Source organism: Lygodium microphyllum, chromosome 15 (assembly GCF_053477565.2).
Source record: "Lygodium microphyllum isolate KBCC chromosome 15, Lygodium_microphyllum_v1.1.10, whole genome shotgun sequence".
NCBI lineage: Eukaryota > Viridiplantae > Streptophyta > Polypodiopsida > Schizaeales > Lygodiaceae > Lygodium > Lygodium microphyllum.
In genome coordinates this window covers 47,783,770-47,809,622 of record NC_141149.1, presented here as the reverse complement: position 1 = coordinate 47,809,622, position 25,853 = coordinate 47,783,770, and the positions used below count along the sequence as shown (strand labels likewise).

The 25,853-nt window shown below is 40.5% G+C and overlaps 1 protein-coding gene, 1 non-coding gene and 1 pseudogene across 6 annotated transcripts in view; 2 read left to right on the top strand and 1 right to left on the bottom strand.

The window, feature by feature from the left end:
• The window catches only part of LOC148024492 (Mitochondrial substrate carrier family protein), an 81,976-nt gene that overhangs the window by 12,970 nt on the left and 43,153 nt on the right, over nt 1-25,853 (bottom strand). For 2 of the 5 annotated variants that reach the window (XM_087694140.1, XM_087694139.1), the window contains exons 4-5: nt 15,774-15,921; nt 3,299-3,452 (exon numbers count right to left, since the gene is read on the bottom strand). In XM_087694140.1, coding sequence (XP_087550266.1) covers nt 3,299-3,452; nt 15,774-15,921 — 302 coding nt within the window. The remainder of the gene's footprint in view (nt 1-3,298; nt 3,453-15,773; nt 15,922-25,853) is intronic. The other 3 variants (XM_087694142.1, XM_087694143.1, XM_087694144.1) reach the window with 3 other exon arrangements.
• Nucleotides 5,753-7,195, top strand: LOC148024494 (uncharacterized; annotated as a pseudogene).
• On the top strand, nt 17,516-17,620 carry LOC148024493 (U6 spliceosomal RNA). The gene has a single exon (XR_015693456.1). It is a non-coding gene; the product is annotated as a U6 spliceosomal RNA (small nuclear RNA).

The following is a 25,853-nucleotide window of genomic DNA, read 5'->3' as shown; positions in this document are numbered from 1 at the left end:
CTGACTTGGCCTCTTTGTATGTAAGAGGCTCACCCTCATCTATAAGCATCACATAATGAAAGGAGGGGTCAAACCTATGTGGTAGCCTTCTTACGCATGTAGACCTGTGTACCCAATGATCAACATTTTCAAAAATTGGGTCTACATCTGGAGGTATATTACTTTCAGCATTTATTGGCTACTGTAAGCCATTTTCAGCATGCTGTTCATGCTGTACAGCACCTTCATTTTCATTTCCAGCCCTTACATTTTCATGTTCAGCAAGCCTATCTTGCTGTCCATGACCTCCTTCTCCTTCTATTTGCTGTCCATCATCATTTGGCTCAAAAATAACCGGCTGATCATCAGTTTCAGCCTGTGGTATAACACCATGAGACTCATTTTCTAAACTAATAGGTGGCTGCAAACTTTGAAACTTCACCTTTTCCAGATCTTCATTAGAGGCTAAAGTGCCTTTCAGCAATTTTGCCTCATTAAACACAACATTACGGCTGCAAATAATTTTCTTGGACTGAGGTAACCACACTCTATAACCAAATTCACCCTCATCACCATAGCCCATGAAAATGCCTTTGGTGGATCTTGGGTCAAGTTTATTCCTCATCTCATCCCTAACATGCACAAAAGCATCACAGCCAAATATGCATAAATGGTCATATGAGGCCAATTTGCAGGCCAAACCTCCTCAAGGATGCCATTATTTAAGGACCTATTTGGAGAGCGGTTGCAAATGTGAACCACGGTTTTGAGTGCTTCTCCCCAAAATGCACGAGGGAGATTAGCAACGGATAGCATGCATCGCACTCTTTCACATAAAGTCCTATTATATCTTTCAGTCACCCCATTTGAAGAAGGGTTGTAAGGGGCTATAAGCTCCCTCTTAATACCATGTAAGTCACAAAAGAACTTGAATTCAATTGATGTGAACTCACCCCCATTATCAGTTCTCAAGCATTTCAGCTTTCTACCTGTCTGAGTGGTCACAAATGCATGAAAAGTTTTAAAAGCAGTAAACACTTCACTTTTCTTTTTCAACAAGTACACCCAAATCTTCTTGGAACAATCATCAATAAAGGAGACAAAATATGCATCACCACCCAACGATTTCACGGGTATACTACATACATTAGAATGCACTAAGTCCAAGACATTGGACTTACGAGAGACACCAAAGTAAAATGAATTTTTATTTACTTTTCAAACTAACACTCATTACAAAAGTAAAGTTTAGAGCCTTTTCCATCAACCCTCTTCAGAGAGGTAAGGACATTGTCCATTTTGGCTTATATGGCCTAATCTCTTACGCCATAACTCCAAGTGGCTGCAAATTTCAGCAACTGCAAGAAATTTGTCATTCAAGGCTTTACAAAGCAAACAATACAAAGTGTCCTTCTTGGTTCCTTTTGCAATCAGCATGGACCCCTTTTCACTTTCCACAAACCACCACCAAATAGTGTGGTATAGCCATGCAAGTCAAGCTGACCAACAAATAGTAAACTCTTTCTAATGCCAGGCACATATCTGACATCTTTTAGCACAAGCTCTTGACTATTGTCTAAAGACAAGTGTATTGTGTCAATCCCATCAATGCTACAAGCAGGTTATTTCCAAGATACACCTTTCCATAACTGCTTGCATTGAACATAGCAAAACACTCCAAGCAAGGAGTGTTTTACATAGAAAGAGGCACCAGAGTCTACAATCCAAGTCTGAGTGACATCATCATCAACCGACAAGAGTGCATCAATCACATCAGCCTTGGTAATCTACATATCTTGCATGTGACATACAAGGGCAGCATAATCAGCTGCACATAATACATCAGCCTCTGTATCTGAAAGCTCCTCTATGACCACACTAGAGGCCACATTGGCCTTTTCTTTGCCTTTGGTTGTCTCCGATGCATCTGTCTTTTCTTCCTTCTCTTTATCTCCTGCATTCTTCTCTCTCTCTTGTTCCTTCTTGTAATACCTGCAATCATCCTTCATCGAACAAATGTATCTCTTCTAGAAGTTAGGAGTTGGTGCCTGTATTACTCCAGAATATTGTACAGCCAAGGGGTGAATATCTATATGTCCATGCAAAAATTTACCCAGATTCCATACCATTATTTAACAATTGCCAAATTATATGTATGTTGTTATCAAGGATTTTCCTTCAAGGAGCCAAACTATACTAACAAGAGTATCAGCCCTGACATAATAATGTTACTGGCCAACTTGGCTTCATGAATTATCAGGCAGCTCGCATCATCCTTCATCTAACAAATGCATCTCTTCTAGAAGTTAGGAGTTGGTGCATGTGTTACTCCAGAATATTGTACAGCCAAGAAGTGAATATCCATATGTTCATGCAAAAATTTACCAAGATTCCAAACCATTAATCTGATGCATATTTAACAATTGCCAAAATATACATATGTTATCAAGGATTTTCCTTCAAGGAACTAAACTATACTAGCAAGGGTATAAGCCATGACATAATAATGCTACTGACCAACTTGGCTTATCCTTCCTGCTATGCAATGCACATATCCACAAGAAACCCAAGCCTTACTGGTCACACATGATAAAGGCATACGGGGATTGACTCAAATATTCCACAGCTGCATTCACTCCATTTCAATTAAAGCCTTGTCCAATTACGATGCTTCATGTGCATCCGTAATGTGAGTGGCCTTAGTAGGCCTGAGAAGGTGTATTACATAACTGTGTAGTGGGACAGGATGTGTAGTGGAACTAAGAAAGCACTGATGCTCTGACTAGAAATATAAGTCCATGAACCATCTTTTTTACAATCCTGGTTTTGCAGTCCAACTACTGTTAACTGGAACTAAACAATCTCACTGATGCTCTGACTAGAAATGTATGTCCATGCACTCTCTTTTTTACATTCCTGATTTTGCAGTCCAGCTATCTGTTACCTTCTGAATGATGCGAACATCTAGACACATTGGGTTGGCCATGTGCACATTCACATGGAGTGTTATCAAGGACAAAAAAGTAAATTTTAGAGCTGAAACGCATGTAGGACAGGATGTCTGGTGGAACCAGATGCTCTGGCTAGATATCTATGTCCATGAACCATCCCCTTTACAATCCTGAGTTTGCAGTCCAGCTATCTGTTAACATCTGAAAGATGCGCACTGACAAGCATACATATTACCTCGAGCTGACAGGTATGCATATCACTGAAATGGCAGCTTCACATGCACATTTACACACAAACACATACAGATATACCCCACTGAATAATTTCCAAAAACTTTATGAAACCCTTTTGCTTGCCAACTACTTACTCAGAAACTCATAAGATACAATCATGCATGTACCCCATGCTGATATGCTCAGAAACCGTGGTCCGAGTCCCCTGTACAGCCCCTTCGGTCCATCTTCTTTGAGCAGTGCTTTCACTGTTGAAGTGATAGTTGGTTTACCACCTGTATCAATCACCTGACACACAATATTAGCTTCACAAAATGAATTCAAATACCTTGAAGAAACCATTCACAAGTATGAAACACTGGGAAGACAAACAAATAAACAGCCCCTTAGTTGTAAACAGCTATCTTGGCACCATCCACCCCCTTCATGCCTTCCATCTTTCTCTTCCTTTTCTTCTCTCCTACCACCTCCATCTCACATACCCCTCTCCCAAACTATCCCCAAACAAAAAACAAAAGATGTCCCCTCTTAGCAGCCTTTCATCATAACCCTCTCCCAGCCCACCCCCAAACCACAGAAAAAACCACCCCCCCTTCTTCTTCACACACAAAGAGAAGAAGGAGGGAACTTTCTGCAATGTCTTTAGTTCAACCAAAATCAATTAGTGGCTGGTTTTGCACAAGCCAGAGTTCAATAGCTGCTACAATGCCAGCCTAGAAAGTTGACCACCGGTCAAATAGATTCATCCAAGAATGGATTCCACAATATCTTTTGCATTTTAAGTTTTGGGAATAGTTTCACAAAGGAAAATCTTGCAATCCTTGATATTGTGGCGAACCATAACAAGGTTGATCAGACACTGTTTCTAAGGCCTGCAAACATCGGCCTTTCATCTTACTGGATCAATAGAGTTTCCATGCTTCACTGGTTGGTGAATGGCTAGATGCTCAATAGTTGTCCACATGAGATGGCTTCTTCTAAGGATAGTTGTCGATTTGAAATGGTTGTTACATCCTTGGACATCCGCATGGGTGCTAGCAGCATTGCTCACAAAGATCATAAAGTGACCTACTGCAAATGCACTAGGCACATTTCTATGTACCTCGAAACGGCGTTTCGGCAGGTCCGAAACGGACTGGCCGTTTGGGACCAGGACGGAAACGGAAGCACGTCGTTTCGGGATCCTGCGGCCCGGCCCCGTTTCACATGGTTATCCAGCACCGAAACTCATTCATGATTCTCCTTCCCCACTTCGTGTCACTCACGCAACTCTCGAGTCTCGCCTCGGCCCTCCTCCTCCTCAGACCTGCAGCAGCCAGCTCCCGCCTCCTCTTCCTCTTCCTCTTCCTCTTCCCCTTCTTCTTCCTCTTCCTCTAAGCTCTTCTTCTTCTTCTTTCGTCTTCCTCCTCCTCCTTCTTCTTCTTCTTTCTTCTCCTCCTCCTCCTTTAATCCATTACCTAGGTCCTGACTCCTAAAGGCTAATCATATCATGGCACCGGACCCATATTGGAGGCATGTCACTCCAATCAAGGGATACGAGGGCTCCGGTAGATCAAAGAAGTGGCAGTGCAACTATTGTGGATTGGAGAAATCAGGGAGTGTAACGCACGTGAAAGACCACTTGGCTTGCGTTCCCAACAAAGACATCAGGCCTTGCGCAAACGTGCCAGCAGAAGTAACAATAAGTCTCCATCTTTGGCGCTGAAAGCGTATGGGTATTGAGCTAGAAGAGGATGAATCAACACCACATGGGGCTAATGAAGCACAAGTGGGGCAAAGAGAGGCTAGTGGGCCTAGTGGCGCTAGCCAAATTGGAGGTGCCAATGGCCCATCAAAAAGAAGTGCATCCATATCCGTATCGGGTCCAAGTGCAAAAAGGACCCCGTTGCCATCTTCTAGTGGCGGTGGGCAAAAGGGCTCCTTGCATGGTGCAAGTGTCCATGCAGGACTTCATAAGCAAGCAATTGTAGAGGCAACTAAAGAACTCACACGCTTATTTATTCGGTGTGCTACCCCTTTCAATGTAGCCACTACACATCAATGGAAGAAGACAATCAGGGCAGTAAGCCGCATAGGGTGTAAGTGGGAAGGTCCATTCGCAGATGCATTACGCACATGAGCTTCAAAAGGAGAAAGCATCCATAGAGGCTCAATTGGAGCCCTTGAAGGAGACATGGGTGAAATATGGATGCACAATATTATGCGATGGATGGTCGGATATGCGCCGAAGGAATGTTTACAATGTTTTAGTGTCTTCATGTAAAGGCACCATGTTCATTAAGGCCATCGATGCCTCTATCTCAGGTCTTACCATCACAGGAGCTTTCATTCGGGAGCACATGCAACAAGTCATCATGGACATAGGAGTCCAAAATGTGGTGCAGATGGTGACAGATAATTGAAGCAATTATGTATCTATGGGACGTATGCTTGAGAAGGAGTTTCCTAGCATAGTATGGACTCCATGTGTATCCCATTGCCTTGACTTGCTTATTGAAGATGTTGGGCAAATATCTTGGGTGGATGACATTTTCAAGACCGCATCAAGCATGGTAAGATTTGTGAAGAAAATGCCATCTGTCACAAGCATGTTTCGAGCCAATAGCACACGAGCTATTAAAGCCCTCCACCAGTCGATTTGCTTATATGTTTATTGTATTGGAGAGGTTGATATGGGTCCGTCCAAATTTGATACGGACCATTGCATGCCAGGAATGGCTCATATGGAGAGAGAGAGAGAGAGAGAGAGTCTCCAAAGACTCTTTATTTTAGGCGCAATATTTTAAATGAGTTGGTGGGTTGAGGCAGAGGCATTGGTGAAAAGTCTCACTCCTATTTACACTATATTGCACATCATTGATATGGAGGGGAGTACTTTGGGACTTTTATATGAGTATATGGATAAAATTGGCGAGGCCTTGCTTTGCAACAGCTTTTTGCCCCAAGACAAGTAAGTTTTTGTTTAACTTTTACACATGTAATTATTTGGTATTAACAACTCCTTGATGATTGATCGTTATTCTAACTTCTAAGTTTTTAGCATATTTTATCTATAGGGTTGATGAGATTCGTGCAGTGTGGAATGAACAATGGGATTGGTTCCATAAACCAATCCATGCTATCGCACATATCTTGCATCCCCTTTGGCGTAGCGAGGAGCAATACACTAGCGAGGAGTTTAAGGAGGGCTTCATGGAGTACATGAGATGCCTCACAAGGGATGATATAGATATGATGAGAAGAGTAGAGGATGATTTGCTGACATTCCGCAATCATTCTCTTCATTTTGGCCGACCCACAGCTAGGCTTCCAGAGACACAACTTCAGCCTATCTCTTGGTAAGAGAAATACGGCAATTGTGCTCCTACTTTGGTATGTAACTTGTGACTTTTATATTTTGAATCTTGATTATCTAATGCATTATGCAACCTAGGTAACAAGTTCTGTAATCTATTGCCCACTCAAATGTTGATTTTCGGGCATATATATTAGCAATTGCCAATTACTTAACCTCAACCTCTTAAATTTAAATAGAAACGCATTGCTATTCGGATCCTCTCGCAAGATTGTAGTTCAGGGCTTGTTGAGAGGAACTGGAGCACATGGGCCCTCTTCCACACCAAAAAGAGAAACAAGCTCACAATTGCCCAATTGGAGCATTTAGCGTTTTGCCATTGCAATCTCCAGCTTCTTGAGAGGACTGCTCTGTCCCCTGAGCCTTCACAGGTAAATTGGCAATGATTAGTATTATGTATAATTAACTTTTTAACCTTGAGTCCTTGATACTTGACATTGCTAATTTGCTTGGAAGTTGGATTGTAAATTGTAATATGTATGAAGTTTGAATATTGAACATATTGAATCTTCTCTCATATGATATATCTTTGTCTCATTCACCTTTACAGGTGAATGTTGACAAGATTGATATAGAGAAGGTACATGACATTTCGCAGATACCACAGGAGGAGCGGGATATCTACTCCATGCTCTGTAAGGAGCTATTGACACCGGTGCATGAGACTCGTGCATAGAGGAGGGTTAGAGTGAGGGCCACACGTAGTCGTACATCACAGGCAAAGTCAGAGCCAAAGTCTGAGGATAAGGCTGAGGCTGCTTCATCAACTTCTCAATCAGGGACCTCGGAGTCGAACGAGGAGATGGTGCACAGATCCTCAAAGTCCGGATGACTTGTGATATACAGGAGTCAGTTTAGCAGTGCAGAGTCCAAACTAGAGTTGTCGATTATTCATGGATATTGATACTTATAGCCTCACTGAACTTTGGAGTTTTGACATATAATAGATTATTCATATAACATAGTTACTATCATTGTATCTTGATCCCACTTATTATGCATCTTGATTCTTGTTTCATTGTTCTTAATGTCAGTCTTCACTACTCTTTAAAGTTTAGATCATAGATTATTCATGAGTCATAAATTCTAATTCAATTTGTTGCCTTATATTTTGAAAATTGAGTCTTAATTGTGTTAAGTTGTCTTAAGTTTCAACCATTGAGTGCTCAGTCTTGACTTCTCAATCTTCACTCATGAGTCGTGACTCATGACTCGTGACTCGTAAAATATATAATGAATCATGATTTTAATCATATGATATGAAGACTCTAAGTTTTGTATGAAATTTGAATACATGTTGTAGGTATTGATATATTCACATACCCACATATTACTGTATTTTTTTCAGTGAATAATCCGAAGCGCCGTTTTCCTATTTCCAAAATTTGGCCAAAACTCCGGTTTTTCCCGTTTCTGTTTCCCCCGTTTTCAAAACTCCCCTGTACTATGGTACATTTTCAGGTTAGAGTAGCCAAGTCTTATTTATAGGACTCAAGCACCATTTTGTTCAGATCATTGTGTGCTCATCACTCTTGGACTTAAGGCATATTGGCCAACACATCCGCAGGTGCGGGCTTTGGAATACATGGTCATGACCCAATTCATTCTTGGCCCTAAGCTCTAAGGTGAGCCCATCAAACCTATGGTTGCGAGTTGAGTTTGATGTCCATTCCCTTTATGTCCTATGTCATATCTCATGAGCAGGTTAGATCCTAAGGGGACGTTTCATCAATATTTTTTCCACAAAACATGCACAAGTAACAACATATCATAACGAAACCAAGGATATGTGCCCTAATCACTAAGAATTGCATGCAAGGTTGATGGTTTAGTGCCTAATCAAAGATTGCAGTTGCAAACGTGAAAGCACAAACCCAAAACAACATGGCTTGTATAACAAAACAAGAGAGGATACCACTACAGAACAGAAAAGAGACCTGCTATTTAAAGACTGAAAATTAATATTTAATTATGGATAATGCTGGAAAAACCATTTGGGAAGGCTGCCACTTGTCAAAAATGCCCATACAAGACTAAAAAATATATTTAGAGACTTAAGAGAGGCATTTTTAGTATATTCTGTCTACAAGTAAGAGGGAGGAGATGCTGCTGATCTGATTTGCAACCGTTGGAGGACCTTTTGAGGCAGCCAAGGGCAAGAGAAGACCAATCAACAGCAAGTGACAGCATCTACAAGATGTTGAGATAGGGCAACAACAGTAAATGACCGATTTTCTTCAATTCGTTGTATCTACAAGCTGTTGAGACAAGGTAGCAACGGTAAATGACACATTTTCTTCAATTCTTTGAGATGAAAGTCTGAATTTTCTTTGTCCTCAACATTCTCTCTCATCTCCCAGCCTTGCTCCGAAGATTACAGCATTGAGATCACCAGAGGCTGAGAAATTTCAGATTTCTCTACTGTAAACCCTAATCTGCAGTAGAAATTAGGATTTAGCAACAACCTCGGCAAGTGTGCCAAAAATTGGAAGCTTCAAGACTTAGATTCAAAAGGGCTGAAGCTATTTTTAGCCTATTCAAGAGGAGGGACCAGCAATTCATTAAATTTGGAGCATTTACAATCTCCATCAACGCAGGTGCAGGGCAATTGATTGCTTGAATCAAGGGGCAAATCAGATTGAAGACTTATTGGTCATTTTGGACAGCAAGGGGGGTTGGAATTTCGAAAGGGGTTGGGAGAATGCCATTGTACATCCACTTCTTCTTGAATTAAGTTAAATAAATACCGAAAGGGGTGCAAGTTTGGGGGCCAACAGGATGTCCAATGTCCAAGATTATACGGTAAAGTGTGCATATCAATTTTGTGAATTTGTTAATTGCTATAAATAGTGCTTAATCATGTTATGTCCTATCCGAGGAGGAAGGCTGGTCACATGGTTCCATTGCCGAGATACCACTCAATCCCTTGATTCGATGGGCCTTAGACACCTGATTGTAAGCCAAAGCTTTGTGCTAGTAATGATTTTTAATCTCAGCTGAGAAATTACAACAATATGTCTTCATACAGTGAGATGGACTCAAGCAGTGATAATGCCTCTCAATATGAACATTCACATGGGAATGAAGGAAATGCAATGTCTGACCTTGGACAAGGCTCAGACCATGGACAACAAGCTGAAAATGTTGTTGTTGGGCAAGATGCACAGCCTTTAGGGCATAGGAGACTGATGACCAGCAAAGTGAAGAGGAATTTGATTACCAATTCAAGAATCGGAGGAGGACAGCAACAAATCTCTTTGCTGAATTGGTAAAGGATGCTCAATTTACCCAAGTTTTGAATGCTCCAAAGAAGGATAGCAAAGACAAGAAAAAGAAAACGTATTCTACACCTTGGGGACAACAAGATACACCGAAGATAATGCCAAAACCTTCATTTGAAACTCCTAAATATGCTAATGAATTAAAACAATTGGTACCTACGGGGCAAGGAATACAAATACAAGGCCATCACAGAAGTGCCAATCCAATGGATTTTGGACAGCCGGGCATGCATGCTATGAAATGACAGCCATGACATTTTGATGGAAGCACAATTTTTCATGCTATGATTGGACAAGGACTGCATACGGGAATGTATGGCACAAATCCCTATGGTATGCAGCAACCAATGCATGGTGTGCAAGGTCCAATATATTCGGATATGGCTGAAAATATGTAAATCCCTATGTATGGCAACATTGGCTTGATGCCTAGGGCACAAAGTAGCATGTTTGGTACTACATCTGTACCCCCAAATGCTTATGGGGCTCAAGAAATGAATGTTGGTCATGCAAATGCTCCGTTTGGCATTGGTTTTTATGTAAATTCAGAAAATGCACCCTTTTTGCAGCAGCTAGTGTATGACAACTTCACACCCAAAGGGACAACAAAAGATTATGATGAGGGTGGAAAAGCAGTAAAGTTTGAGCCCTTCAGTGGTATACAAGATAGGCTAAAGGCTTTGACTTTCATTCAGCAATTTAATGCAGCCTATTCAAGGGGAAACTTTACGAAGTCCTCGAAGATTCGAAAGGCAGCCACTTTCTTGAAAGGGAGTGCATTATAGAGGTGGTCCACTCTTTTGATGCAAGGTAGAGCATTGTCAACGTGAGTACAATTTAAGCAAATGTTTGCATCGAATTGGTTAACTAGTACCTTTGAGATGGACATCATGACAGCTTGAAATAGGCTAGATGCTAAGGAATGTAAGAATGTTGTGGCTGATGTACTGTCATGTAAGCTACAAATTTCAATCATCAGCATGGTTTATCACACTGAGTTGGATGCCATGAAAGAGCAATATATTGCCGATTCAGACTTTGCTAATGTTTATGATCAGCTTTGCAATGGCCAAAGCCATGAACACTTTGTGTTAAGAGATGGATTTCTGATGATGCATGGACAACTATGTGTCACAAAGCAGTTAAGGCCTAGAGTTATCACTTAAATTCATGCTCCTCCGTATGGAAAACACAGAGGTATTGATGCCATAGTCAAGGCAGTGGAGCATTTCTTTTATTGGCCAGCTTTGAGGCATGATGTAGAACAATTTCTTAAGACATGCATTGTATGCCAGAAGGTAAAGCATGATAGGCAAAAGATGTCAGGTTTGTTGCAGCCCTTGTCTATTCCAGATAGGCCTTGGCAAAGCATTGCAATGGACTTTATTTTTCAGCTTTCTAAGACACCTACAAGGAATGAGGGGATATGAACTATCATTTGCAAGTTTAGTAAACAAGCCCATTTCATTCCGATAAGGAAGAAAATAAAGGCTAATCATATGGCACGATTGTTTTTGCAGCACATCTTTAAGCATCATGGTATGCCAGAGTTCATCATCCTTCCATCCACAGACAGATGGTCAATCTAAGGAAGCAAATTCCACAGTGTTAGATCTTTTGAGATACTATGGTTTAGACCACAAGACACAGTGGGAGCAGTATTTGCCCTTGGTTGAGTCATAGTTGTCAGATACGAAAGGTACGATACGGTACGGTACGATAAAATACGATACTAAATGGTACCTTAAGATTTTATAAGACACGGTACAATATTAGTACAACAAAAAAAATAACTTGCTTATTTTGGACAAAAGATAATAGAATAGATATTTCAAGTCTAAATAACAATGCTATTAGAGTATATAAGATGAGTACTTGAGGGTAACATGCCAAAACCTAATGCGGAATGCGCAACATGTGCTACTGCTACCTACAACTTATAACTACATAGGTAGAAGTGGATACATCATACATGCATGATCATACAAATAAGAGAAGTGTGGACTTGAGAGAGAGAAGGTTGAGAGAAATTGTTTGGATCTCAAATAACCTAATCTCATGGGAGAATCATATTAATATAAGGAGCATTTAGCTCGCCCCAAAGTGCAGTTCGAATGGGAAAGATGCATCCATTAAGTTGGTACCTTATGGTACTAATACGTAAGGTACGGTACCTAAAGTATCGTATAGTATCAAACCTTTCGTACGCGGTACTAGTGTAACTAGAGAGAGGAAGAGGCTAGCGAGAGAGAGAGAGAGAGAGAGAGAGAGAGAGAGGCTTGGAAAAGAAATAAGAAAGAAAGAAGAATTAAAAAAAAAAGGAGAAAGAAAAAAATAAAGTTATAGACTTAAAGTAGAGTGGCCAAAAAGTGCCCATTTAAAGTAGAGTGGCCAAAAAGTGCCCATTTTTTCGCACTAAATCGTACAGATACGTACAATATCGTACCTTACGGATCAGTCCATACTACGTACGGAGACAACCCTAGGTTAAGTCTGCTTACAACAACAATGCATAGTTCTACAAGTAAAGCTCCCTTTGAGGTGGTTGAGGGTGGCAAGAAGGTACCACCTATTCTGCAAACTAAGGATAAGATCTTTGAGACTGATCATTATGTGGAAAACTTGGATGTAGCCTATGCAAAGATAAAATATGTACTTCAGAGATCGCAAGAAAAGCAAAAGAGGACAGTTGATCACCACAGACGTGCTTTGTAGTTTGCAGAGAGTGATTATGTATTGCTGCGTTTTGAAAATGTAAGACTGAAAAAGATGAAAGGAAGAGAAAGATTGTATCCGAAGTTAAGTATAAGATACTATGGGTCCTTCTAGGTGTTGGAGAAGATCAGCAATGTGGCATATCAGCTGAAATTACCTCCACATTGGCGGATACACAATACCTTTTATGTCAGTTTGTTGAGGCCTTTTCATGGTGATGTGCCAAAGAATATGTTTGCTGAAATTCAGCCTGAGATTGAGAAGCTAGATGAGATTTTGATACCCTAGCACATTTTGGCACATAAGGAAAGAAAAGTCAAAGGTAAAGTTTCGAGGAGATACTTGGTGAAATTTTACAATTATTCACCAATGGATGCCAAATTGATGGAAGAGAATGACTTTGCAAACCATCCCCAGTTGTTGCAGCTTTACCTAGATGCCTTTCAGTTAGAGCCGACTTTAGTTTTCCATATGGTTCAACAGAGCAAGGGTCCGCAATATTGCCTGATGCTCAAGGGGGAGGTAGCACTTCCACTCCTCCAGTTATGGACAACTCTCGTATGTAGTGGATCACGGATGTATTCAGCATGCATCCAAGGTATTGTGTTGACAGTATGTTTGCCATGAGGTCACTACTTACTGTACTAGTCACTGTGAGATGTATATAGATGAGTATGAGTTTCACCCCGACAGTGGAACTATACTTTTGCATCAGCTTATGATCAATTTAGCATGAGTTTTGCCTCAATTTTGAGACAAATTCTAATCAGTTTCCCATCAGTTTTTAATCAGCTTGAGAATCGTTTATGGTCACTTTTGGAATCAGTTTTTGCATTGATTGCTAGTCTGTTTTTGCAATGAGTTTGTGATTACTTTGAGATCACACTTGCAACAGTATGTGATCAGTTCTCAGATCAGCAAGTGATCAGTTTATGATCAGATTATGCTCAGTTTTCAATGATTTACATCTGATGCTATGGACAACAACATATGTTATGATGCCATTGATGTTTTAGCCATGGTTTATGCTTGGTTATGCTATGCTATGGTTTGGTTTTGCCAGATGAGTTAAGCTCATGAGAAATAGATATGTCACATGATAATCTAGCAATGTTTTTAAGATACTTTGTGAGTCTTATGTTATGTTATGATTGGTTGGTAATTTTTAGTGTGTGCTGGGCATATGAAATGGTTGAGCAACAGTGCGCAATGTTGTGTTAACTATGATACCTTGTGGAAATTCCAATCCACTATTTTTCTTTTGATGCATCTAGCAGTGCAATCGAGGACGATTGGAAAGATTTTAAGAGGGAGGGATGTCATGAGGACATGTATTTTTGAAACCTCACTTAACATGTGGATTAATTTTTAATCACATGGTTAAGTAAATATTGCACATGTGAGGTGTAATTGGAGTTTAGAGTAAATTTACGAGCCCAAGACCCGGAGAAATTATGGGATGTCTAAGGTAAAAGTTGCTATAAGTTATGCCGCACAGGTGCTTGGTGGTATTTGATGTCAATTGTTGGCCTAGGTCATTCATTTGGCCATAAGTGTCAGTTGGTGACACTAGGAAAGTGGTATTTAATGATGCCTAACGCTAATCCGATGGTCAAAGATGACGCAAGGTCACTCCAGAATGAAAGTTGCCTAGCCAATTTAATTATTAGCCAGTCAGATTATTTTTCAGGGCACCAAAATAATTGTTAGATTAACTTTCAGTATTTAAAGACTGAAAATTAATATTTAATTATGGATAATGCTGAAAAAACCATTAAGGAAGGCTGTCACTTGTCAAAAATACCCATGTAAGACTGGAAAACGTCTTTAGAGACTAGAGAGAGACATTTTTAGTATATTCAACCTGCAAGAGAGAGGGAGGAGATGCTCCTGGTCTGATTTGCAACCATTGGAGGACTTTTGAGACAGCCAGGGATAGTAGAAGACCAATCAATAGCAGGTGACATCATCTACAAGTTGTTGAGACAAGGCAACAACGGTAAATGACTGATTTTCTTCAATTCTTTGTATCTACAAGCTGTTGTATCTACAAGCTATTGAGACTGGGCAACAACAGTAAATGACACATTTTCTTTGGTTCTTTGTGAAAAAAGTCTGAATTTTCTCTATCCTCAGCATTCTCTCTCATCTCCTAGCCTTGCTTCGAAGATTATAACATTGAGATCACCAGAGGCTAAGAAATTTCAGATTTCTCTCCTATAAACCCTAATCTGCAGGAGAAATTAGGTTTTAGCAGCAGCCTCGGGAAGTGTGCCAAAAATTGAAAGCTCCAAGACTTGGATTCAATAGGGCTGAATCTATTTTTAGCCTATTTAAGTGGAGGGACCAGCAAATCATTGAATTTGGGGCATTTTTCATCTCTATCAAAATGCATGAAGAGCAATTGATTGTCTGAATCAAGGGGCAAATCAGATTGAAGAATTGCAAGTCATATAGGACAGCAAGGGGAGTTGGAATACTAAAAGGGATTGGGAGAATTCCATTGTACATCAACTTCTTCTTCAATTAACTTAAATAAATATTGAAAGGGGCGCCCGTTTCGGGGCCAACAGGGTGTCCAATTGCTGTAAATAGTGCTTAATCAAGTTCTTTACCACCCTATCCGAGGAGGAAGGCTGATTACAAAGGGGATAAGTACGGTCTCTGCAATCATTTAGCAGCAGAAGACTCCTCCACCATAGATTATATTGGCCATGTGATCTCATACCATCACTTCTAGAGAGGCTGTAGGGAAAATCCCAATGTCATTCCAAGAGATGAAAAGTAAACAAGAGGCCTTCCTAAGCCAAGCTTCTTCCTAGATCAAGTGGCACTACAGGCCACTTGTGTGGCTCTCTCCACATAACCCCCAAAAGTCTGTTGTGTAACTTGCCATAACTTCAAACATACTTAACATCTACAATATTACATTTCATTAAATGTTTTAGTAACCAATGGTATTCAGAAACAGATTGCCTAACATGCTCCAGCTCGTAATTTAACAGCTGAATATTGTATGTGGAAGAGAAGATTTCTGGCTTGCTCCTATTGAATTTGCAAGACCCATTTAACACTCCCGGAGTTTACAATATAACTGTTTCCAGTTTTCTTAGCAGATAGTAAGGTCTACATTGCTCTTCATTGCCACCACATGAGTGGGTTAAAGTACACCAAGATTTTGCAGCTGGTATGCTATGAATAATAGTTGTGTAAATAATAGGTGCCTGCTTCCCACAGTCAACATGGTGGTCACACTACCTGAAGACGTGTTTTGATTGTATCCATTGGAGTAGTCAGTATAGATGCTACTCCACCAGCCAAAACTCCTCCCGCAGCCTGAACAGCAACAATTTCCCATTTACTTGGCTTTTGGGAATCATTCTCAACCAAATTATATCCCAAAGCTCTGCAAACAATACAGATTTCACAATGAAAACCCAAATCTGCACCATAGAAAAAGAAACTAGATCATACTGAAAATTTTCAATTCCATGTCTTTTCAACTCAAAGTCTCTACCATCTAAACAACCTCACTCGATTTATGTATGTGTGTGTGTTACATATGTGTGCACAAGTGCACATGTGCACGGTTTGATCCTTTCTGTATGTGTACATAAACAAGGCTCCCTTAGTTATTGAGGTATACATGATTAAGGCTGAAAGCAAGGGCAGGCCCAAAAGAGGGACATTGACCAAAACGGACCAAACAAGACCAACTCACCAAAGTAACTAACATGGAATAGAGCTCCAAATGTCCTTCACTGGATCAATGTAGGCTCACAACTAGAAGATGACCAGGACAACTAACACCCCCCCTCAAATCCTAGGTGCACCTAAACTCCCAAGGAGTGCAAATGAGGAAGAGGTGAAGGTAATGGAGGAGCCTTTGTGAAGATGTACACCACATTTTCCTTTAGAAGACAAGGATCCAACTCCAACTTATCATCTTGGATCTGCTCCTTAACATAGTGATAATGAATCTCAATGTGCTTTGTGCAAGCATGAAGCACATGATCCTTGGAAATGGCCAAGCAGCTCTGACTAGCATAATATTAACCATTGGCTGGGCTATGGAAACCCCCGCCCCCCCCCCCCCACATGTGCATTCTAAACTTTCAACCAACATATGGACATTGTATAAACTTTCCATGATAATGCTATCTTGTTGATTTTAACTATCCATTATGCATATCTAGCCCACACTTCAAGGCACTAATCCTTCTATGTGTGATTCAAAACCTAATATGTTTGAGTTCAACTCGCACGCACCCAGTCAAGTCATATAGGTGAAAGCATGTACTATCTTTCTTCTAACCTGCTACATGGATCCACCATAACATGTGACTACTCATCAATGGCCAACTCTAATGCAGTTTTCTAGATATGTTTTATTACAAACATAATCACAAGTGACACGGAATAAGGGTGGTGACAAGGACATGACGTAACAAGGACAGCCAAAAGTAGGAGACTAGGGACAAGGGATAAAAATGGTATTAAAATATATATTTTCAGCAAACTCCGACTTTTAGGTCTCTCCTCCGTCTTCCGATGCTACCAATAGTCATCAACTTGATCCAATACCTTCACTGATGCTTTGGGCTACATGTAGGGATTGATCAATCCACATTGTATTCAACATTGCATTCTTTTGGAGTTCAATGCAAATTTATCACTTCCATTCTCTTCTTTCATTGCAGCCTTTCTCTTCCCTTCTCTCTCCATGTTTGTGTTCTTTTGTTGCACATTCTCACAAAAACTTGGTTTACAAGTTGAAGTTGGTGACTTGGTGGCTCAGCCTTGGCTATAAATAGTTCAACATAGAGAGAGAGAGAGAGAGAGAGAGAGAGAGAATTTATATTAACATTTACAAAAGGCCAAATCGGCCTACAAGACCAAAATGTTACATCTCAAAGTCTAGGAATTTTTGCAAGTCCCAAAATAGCTATCATCTAATGCTATGATGAACTAAATGGGGGGAGAGAGAGAGTGAGACCTTTGACTTTCTTTGGAGACATCTAATAAAATTGGAACGATACAAAGGGCATTACCATGGCCCTTGCCCAAGGATGAGACACACAAATTGAGAAATTATCATTTTTTTTTAAGGATCCTTTGAGTTTTGGCAGCTTGGTTGTGGGTATGAGTCATGAATGATCCAAAGTGACAAGCTACAAGACAGGCTACCAACAGAGATGACAAGCAAGGAGGCTTTAAGCAGACTAGAACCAAGAGAAAGTTACTACAAGTAAAACATGCACTATGGAGAATTTGATATGTGTATCTATTCATGTTTTGCAACTGTATGATTAAGTCCATTGGTTCAAGACCCGCCATCCATTGCATGACTCATGATGACATTATTTATCTAGGGATGTCAACTACAAGTGCACATGCAATTGATAGTATCGATCCTACTACACATCTCGTTGACTCCTTTTTAGGTTCTTTTTGGATGTATATGGTAACTTGCCATTCGAGGTTGATGTTATCGATTCACGTTCTTTGGTTGATTCTATTCAATAGGTTCCACCTATTCTTTCCTTAACAACAACATTCCATAGGGGTCTTCCATCACACATGATACTTTTCTATTTGAGACTAGTGATGTTGAGCATTCTTCATTTGTAGCCATTTCTTCCATTGGTCAAATGTTAGAAGTAGATTTTGTCTACTTAGAGATGCTAATGAGAAGTTTCTTAGCCACCTAACGAGACTACTTATCAAGCATTTGATGATTGTTTCAAGGATTCATCCATCACACAGATTCTATTTATATGTTCAAATGACATTTTCCTTCCCACAAGATCATCTTCAGGGCACTGCAAGATTCTTTCATTTTATTGAGGGCAAGGCACTAGAAGTTATCATAGTTAAGGACGAGGTTATCGCAATTGAGGACAGTTTAGTCTCACAATGAGACATTCAAACTCCAAAAGGGGTAGTTTTTGTCTTAGACAGGACATCAAGAAATCTAGGTTCCCTAAGAGCCACTCCATGAAGAGCACGAGTCATAGTTACCTAGAACAGGGAATGGGAACGGGGGGAACCTCCACAATTGGGAAACGGGAACGGGGGGAACGACACATGTCTTAAGTGCCCCAAATATGTCCTGCATGACCCAAATTGCCCCAAAGAATGTTTTCTAATTGCCCCAATACCCCTCAATGCTTGAAATTGACCCAAATGTCCCAAAATTGACTCGATTACCCCCATAGCTCCAAATTGCCTTGAATTGCCCCAATTATCCCAATTTCCCTTGAACTTAGACAATATAAATGGACAAATACCTTGGAATTGAGGATAGGCTGAAATTTAATTGTGATTTGCAAGAGTTGATAATGCATCAAATTTGAACTTTGCATGGACTCCTAATTAGCTTGTGGGTTGTCTTGACACTTTCAATCTTCAACCTAAGAGAGAGAGAGAGAGAGAGAGAGAGAGAGAGAGAGATTAGTGTATGCACATTAGGCAATGGAGATGGGTGAACATGTGGTAGAAGGAGTGTGACCCAAGCAAAAAGAAAAAACCGAAAAAAACATCAATTTATGGTCAACAAGCCTGGAATGGCAGTTCCAAACAGGGAATAGTAGGGAACAGTAGGGAACGACCTTGGGAACGGCAGGGAACGTTCCCTAGCCATTTCACCTCCTTGGAGGGTTTGGAACGCGTGGCCGTTCCTACAGGCCGGAACGGCTATTCCTTGTTTCTATGGCACGAGTAGAACCAAAGAGAGTATGCACATCAATTGAGGTGCTGAACAGTGAGAGAGTGTGAGAGTGAGAGTCGACCGATAGGTATGTACCAGTGTGGTACACACAAAGAATAAAAGAGTGTATTTATACTTAGGGTACAATACACTTGCACCTACTAGGGTGAGTTCACATGTATGAAGTAATATATACACAGAAGAGCGCATAAAGGGCCCTTACACCTAACAACCTCCCACTTAAAGGTCCGAAGCGAATCTTTAACCAACTCCCACAAGTCTGATGCAATGCTCATGTGGAACCTTTGCAAGACTTTTAGTGAAAAAATTTGCAGGGTTATCCTGTAATTTGATCTTAGTCAGGGTGACTAGACCATCATCCAGAACCTGTCTGACAAAATGATACCAAACATCAATATGTTTGATATGTACATGAAAAATTGCATTCTTAACCAAACATACAACACTCTAGCTATCACATCTAAGTATAGGTGTTTTGGTGGGCAGCCCAAAATCCTTGACCAAACGACCAAGCCAAACTATTTCTTTTGAAGCTTCAATGGCTGAAATATATTCAGCCTCAGTGATAGAGAGTGCTACAATTTTTTTGCAATCTAGAGCACCAGGAAACTGCCCCACCCGTCAAGCTAAAGATATACCCACTAGTAGACTTGCGAATATCCAAGTCACCTGCCATGTCTGCACCACAATACCCATGTAGATCTAACATACCCTTGCCATAGCAAATACATTTTCTTTGTGTACCCTTAAGGTACCGTAAGATCCATTTCACTGCTTCCCAATGTGCTTTGCCAGGATTTGACATGAACCTACTTACAACTCCCACTACATAAGCAATGTCAGATCTAGTGGCAACCATAGCAGACATAAGTGAACCACAAGTTGAAGCATAAGAAACACCCTTCATAGTACTGGCTGCCTTATCATCTTTTGGGCAATCTGCTATGCTAAGCTTAAGATAAGGTGGAAAAGGTACATCAAGAGACTTAGCATCAACCTAGAAAAACGATCAAGTACTTTGCTGATGTACTTTTCTTGTGAGAGAAATAAGAGTTGTTGCAACCATCACAAAAGTTAAGCTTTGAGTTTTTCACATCAACTCTTCCAAGAGAAGAGAGTGCCTGCAAGCCCTTTTGGCTCATGTTTCCAAGACGCTTGTGCCATAACTCCATGTGTGACTGTACTTCAGCAACTGCAACAAACTTTCCAAAAAGTGCCTTGCAGTAGAGATAATACAAAGTCCCCTTTTTACCACCTCTAGTGACTAGCATAAATCCTTTATATATTTTCCACATACCACCGCCAAAAGTAGTAAAGTAACCTTTGTTGTCAAGCTGCCCAACAAAAAGTAAGCTCTTCTTGATGCCAGATACATATCTAGCATCATGAATAATCAATTCCTAACCATTTTCTAGAGCTAGGTGTATGGTGCACATTCCTTCAATATCACATGCATGATTGTTGCCAAGGTAGACTTTTCCAAGATTACCTTTTGCATAAGTAAAAAAACACTCCAGAGAGATAGAGCTACATGAAAAGAAGCACCGTTGTCAACAATCCACGATTGTGACAAGCCATCATGATCTGACAACAAGGCATCCATCACATCTATTTTAGTGATATACATGTCCTCCACTGTCATAGCAAATGGATCTGAAAATGCAACCAGCAAATCAACATCTTTATCATCTTCAATTTCCTCAATAACAACACTAGATACCACATTTGCTTTTTTTTCTCTTTAGGAGTAGAGTTGTCATCCTCGTCATTCTTTTTGTCTTTTGCATCAGCATGCTTCTTGCATTCTTGTCTCTTTTTAAAGTACCTGCAATTGGGCTTTTTATGCCCTTTGTAACCACATTAATAACAAGTTACATCTTGTTATTTTTCCTTGCTTTTGCTGCGATTTTTGTTTTTATTTGTAGCATTATATCTTTTTTCAGTTCTTCCTCTTACATTGTAGGCTAATCCACTATTTTTCCCACTTGCCTTGCATCTAATCTCTTCATTTAGAATAGAACCACGTACACCATCAAATGTCAAGTTGGGGTTATTGCTCAATGACACAACCAATGCTTCCCATGAATCAAGCAAGATCATCAACAAGAAGATAGCCCTCAATTTAGGATCAAAAGCTAGCAAACATGAATCCTATAACTGACTCAAAATACCAATGAAAGCATTCAAATGCTCTGAGGTAGGCTTAGACTCATCAAGCTTCAAGTTGACCAACTTCCACATGAGATGTACCTGATTGACAGGAGTTGTATTCTCATAAGTAGTCTTGAGTTTCTCCCAAACTACATAGGCAGTATCAAGCCCCTTTATATCAACCAAGATATCATCTGTGACGGCCAATTTAATGTAAGTAATGGCCTTTTTATTCATTCTAGCCCAATCCTCATCTGACAAAGCAGCAGGCTTATGCCCTTATAAAACATCATCACAATCCTTTAGAAAGAGAATATCCTGCATATGATCTTTTCAAAGATCAAAACCATTGCCATCGAATTTACGAATCTCAAAGAGATTCTTTGTGTCAGACGTAGGTGCACTGCCAGCCATCTTCAGCAATATACAACTACAATAAAGGGCTAAATGCTTTCAACCAATAGCAAGGTTGCTGAATTGTAACAGCAAGTACACACTCTTTGTACTTCCAAGGTGTCCAAGAAGCAAATGTTTAGCTGCGATTTCAGTCTCAAGTACTGATTACAACATATACATGAATCAAAACTCATAAATTTGCATTAAAGACAGCTCCCACCTCAGTAATACATCACTGAAATTCCCAAATGCAATGACCCAAATGCTGTATTTACCACTGTTTTACTGCATAATGAGTATTCAGCAGTACATGTACCAGGAAAAGCTGCCCTTTTTCAACATTTGAAGCATCCAAAACTCAAAAGACTCCCACTCAGCAGTGAATCTGCTGCAAAAATTTCACTATCCAGTCTCAAATCGACTCAAAATACATCACTAATGTGAAAAGCCCCAAAATTTCTGCAATGAATCTACTCCAATTGCATCAATACATCTTCCTAAGCATCAAGTACAGACTAATGTCGCAGAAATTTCACGATTTCTGCAAAAGCCCCGAATTTCGGGGTTCAAGAGTTCACAATTTCCAAGAAATTGGATCAAACAAGCAAAAAATTCACTTGCATCTGAAAATCCCCAAAATTTCTAAGACTCGTTCACTCAATGTCTGCAATTTATGGATCAAGAAACACTAACACATGTGTCTGGCACCAAATCTAGGAAAGGCCCCAAATTTTATGAAGCAAATTGGCACAGATTCATGATATATCCTTGCTCACATGAACACCCGCATGAGGGGAAATAAATCAAACTGAAGATTTCTAATTTTAAGAAAGAAAAAATGAATATTGGGGCCGTTGACATGCCTTCATCCGTGCGGCCACGTGACCTGTCTGTCGTTCATGGAGCCCGACACCCTGTCACCCATCACGCGTGTGTGTCTAACACACGCCTCCTCTAGTCGCCCGACACGCCGCAGTCGCCCGACACACAGCAGTCTTCAGTCACGTAGCAGTCGCCTATCGACTGTCCGCTCGCCTGCCCCTACCGCAAATCTGTCGCCTATCACCTACAACTACTTCCCCTCACCTACGACTGCTACCTCTCACCTGTAGCTGTGGCTATCACCTACACCTGTCGACTATGAGTGCTAGTTATTTCCTACACCTGTCAATTGTTGAATGCTAGCTATGCCTATCAACTACAAGTGTTGCTTGTCACATCTACCAGCTTGGACCGTCGAGCTTTGATACCAGTTTGAAGAGCACGAGAAAAAGCAGAGAGAGCATGCACATCAATCGAGGTGTTGAAAAATGAGAGAGTGTGAGTGAGAGTCGACCGATAGGTGTGTACCACTGTGGTACACACAAAATAAAAGAATGTATTTATACTTAAGAGTATGATACACTTACACCCGCTAGGGTGAGTCCACGTGTGAAGTAATATATACACGTGAGAGCTCGTAAAGGGCCTTTACACCCAACACTCCACTCCTTGAAAAAGACAATCTTCACATGGGTCCCAAAGGGACCCACCTAAAACCAAGTCCCTAAGGGGGCTATCCTAGTGCGGCTAGGGGATTTGCAATAGCTAGATAACATCTTTATTCCATTTTTGCAAGTTCCACATTTTCAAGCACCTGACTTTCTAGCCATTTTGGAGAGGTCATACTACTCCATATTTCCAAAGGATTCACTTGACATTTAAGGATCTTTCTCATGATCAAGACCAATATAATCAAGCATTCCACTTCCAATGCAAGGATTTGCTAGATCTAGAATTAGTACAAATATTCTTCCGCATCACGAGGCACACCAACCATGAGTGGGTTGTATATGTTCTCTTCTTCCATGCTCCAATTCCACAGCACCTTCTATCAGACAAGAGTTAACTCCTCATTTGGAAATCCATGTTCCAATCACCACTTCTTCAATTCGAGAGGAGAGTGAAACCAACCTTCCTTCTTGGATAGGGTGATTAGAATCCTAATTAAGCACTAATTACAACATGCATAAAATTTACATAAACTAAAAATGCACATTTTACCACTTTAATCTTGGACATTAGACATACCACTGCCTCGAAACTAGAGCCCCTTGGGATATTTCATTATCTTATATTGCAAATGGAAGAAGGACAATTAAGATCCTCTAATCTCCTCTGCTAAACCAAGTGCCTCTTGTTGTCAAAGTTGACCTACAAATTGCCAAACCAATTTGCCCCTTGGTTTGCATGGGGATTAACCTTCACCCTGCTCCTTGACAAACAAATTCAACCCCAAATCTAAAATTACTGTTGGCCTCTTAAATCTCTCTGAAATTCCCCAATTTCATCCACTGAAATTCAAGTCCTAGGCCCTCAATTCTAAGCACACATCCCGAGGCGACTGTCAAAACCCTAATTTCTACCCTAAATTAGGGTTTAGGGGAAAGATTGACTGAAATCTCTTCCTGTGATGGCTCAAACTGCTGGAAAATGGTGAGATAACTTAAGAGATGGTTGGGGGATGAGAGAGAATTTTTAGAGTTTCATCGCAAGAAACGCTAAAAAGCTACTAATTCCCTGCTCAAACAGCCATGGAAGCTGTCACCTACAGCTTGGGGCCCCCAAAAAGATTGCTACCTCCACCTGTATGCTGTCATCTATATCAAAAGGACTTTAGGCTGTTGTCACCTACTCCTGTAGGGCTCCAAATTCTTAAAACATGTTATAGGATAAGTCCATGGTGGCTACAGAAGATTGTTGCCCCCTCCTGGATGTTGTCATTTGCACCAGAAGGACCTTGGGCTGGTGTTACTTGCTCCTAGAGGGCTCCAAACTGTTATTACATGCTATAGGACTAATCCATGGTAGCTACAAATCACATTAGCAGCCTCTCCTTGCTCTCTAACAACCTCCTCCTCTCTCACAATGGTCGGAATAGACTTCCACCTGCCTCTAAAAACGTTTTTTCCACGTGCGTCGACAAATTTTTGTCAGAGTAAAGAAATGCAGAAGTATATAACCAAAACAAAGAGTGAGTAAAGAGAGAAGAGAGAGAAAAAGAAACAATGAAACACAGAAAATCTACAATGAAGAATGGTATATAAGGAAGCAGATATGTACACGAGCGCAAAATGTATGTCTGCGTATGTCTCCACCTCGAAGATCTCACACTCTATGAACCCCAAGGTAGTCTCTGCGATTAGCAATCTAGAAACCTTAGATCAGAACCATGTAAGAGTGCTAAAGCCAAGCAATAAATAGCCTACCAAAAATTTAAAAAAATATGATGTCACTTGTATTAAACTGCACATGCACTATCTAACTATACTGCCACACTACCATGCATCCTGCACTAACTGCCACCTACTGACGTCACCTATATGGCCAGACTACCACATGTAACTACAGAAAATTACTCACGAACTGCTTGTCCAGGGAATACCAAGCTCTAATATCCCCTCTCAGATCTTAGACAAGGCAGAAGGCTGAGGGATCTGGAGTATTGCTGAAGTAAAGCCTGAGAAAGCACCTTCGTAAACATGTCTGCAAGATTGTCCTCTATAGTAGACCAAAGCAATAGTCTCACCCAAAATCTTCTCCCAAATGAAATGATATTGGATCTCAATGTGCTTTGTCCAAGCATGGAACATAGGGTTCCGGTGTCGGAGGGGTTTCAGTCGAAAGGTTGTATCCACCAGGGATCAAAGAGAAAAGAAAGTAGAGAATAGGAGATAGAAGAGAAGAAAAAGAATAGACAAGAGGTACACAAGATAAAGACAAAGCTCAATGAATCAAAGCACTATGTATTGATAGAACCTGAGAATATAAACAAAATCCTTGTCTAAAACTACTCAAAAGCAATCTCCAAGCATTAGATCTCTTGGAGCTCCCTGGTAAACCAAAAAGGTGCACCAAACACCAGCTTCTTCTCTGCTACTCAGATCGCAAATCTGATGGTTCCATTGGCTCTGAAAGGGAGGTAAAACCCTAGGACATCTAATCAGAATTCTTCCAGATTACTCCTTTTTCTTCTCCCCGTTCAGAGTGTTGTTTGCTGCCTAAAAAGTGCAATCACACCC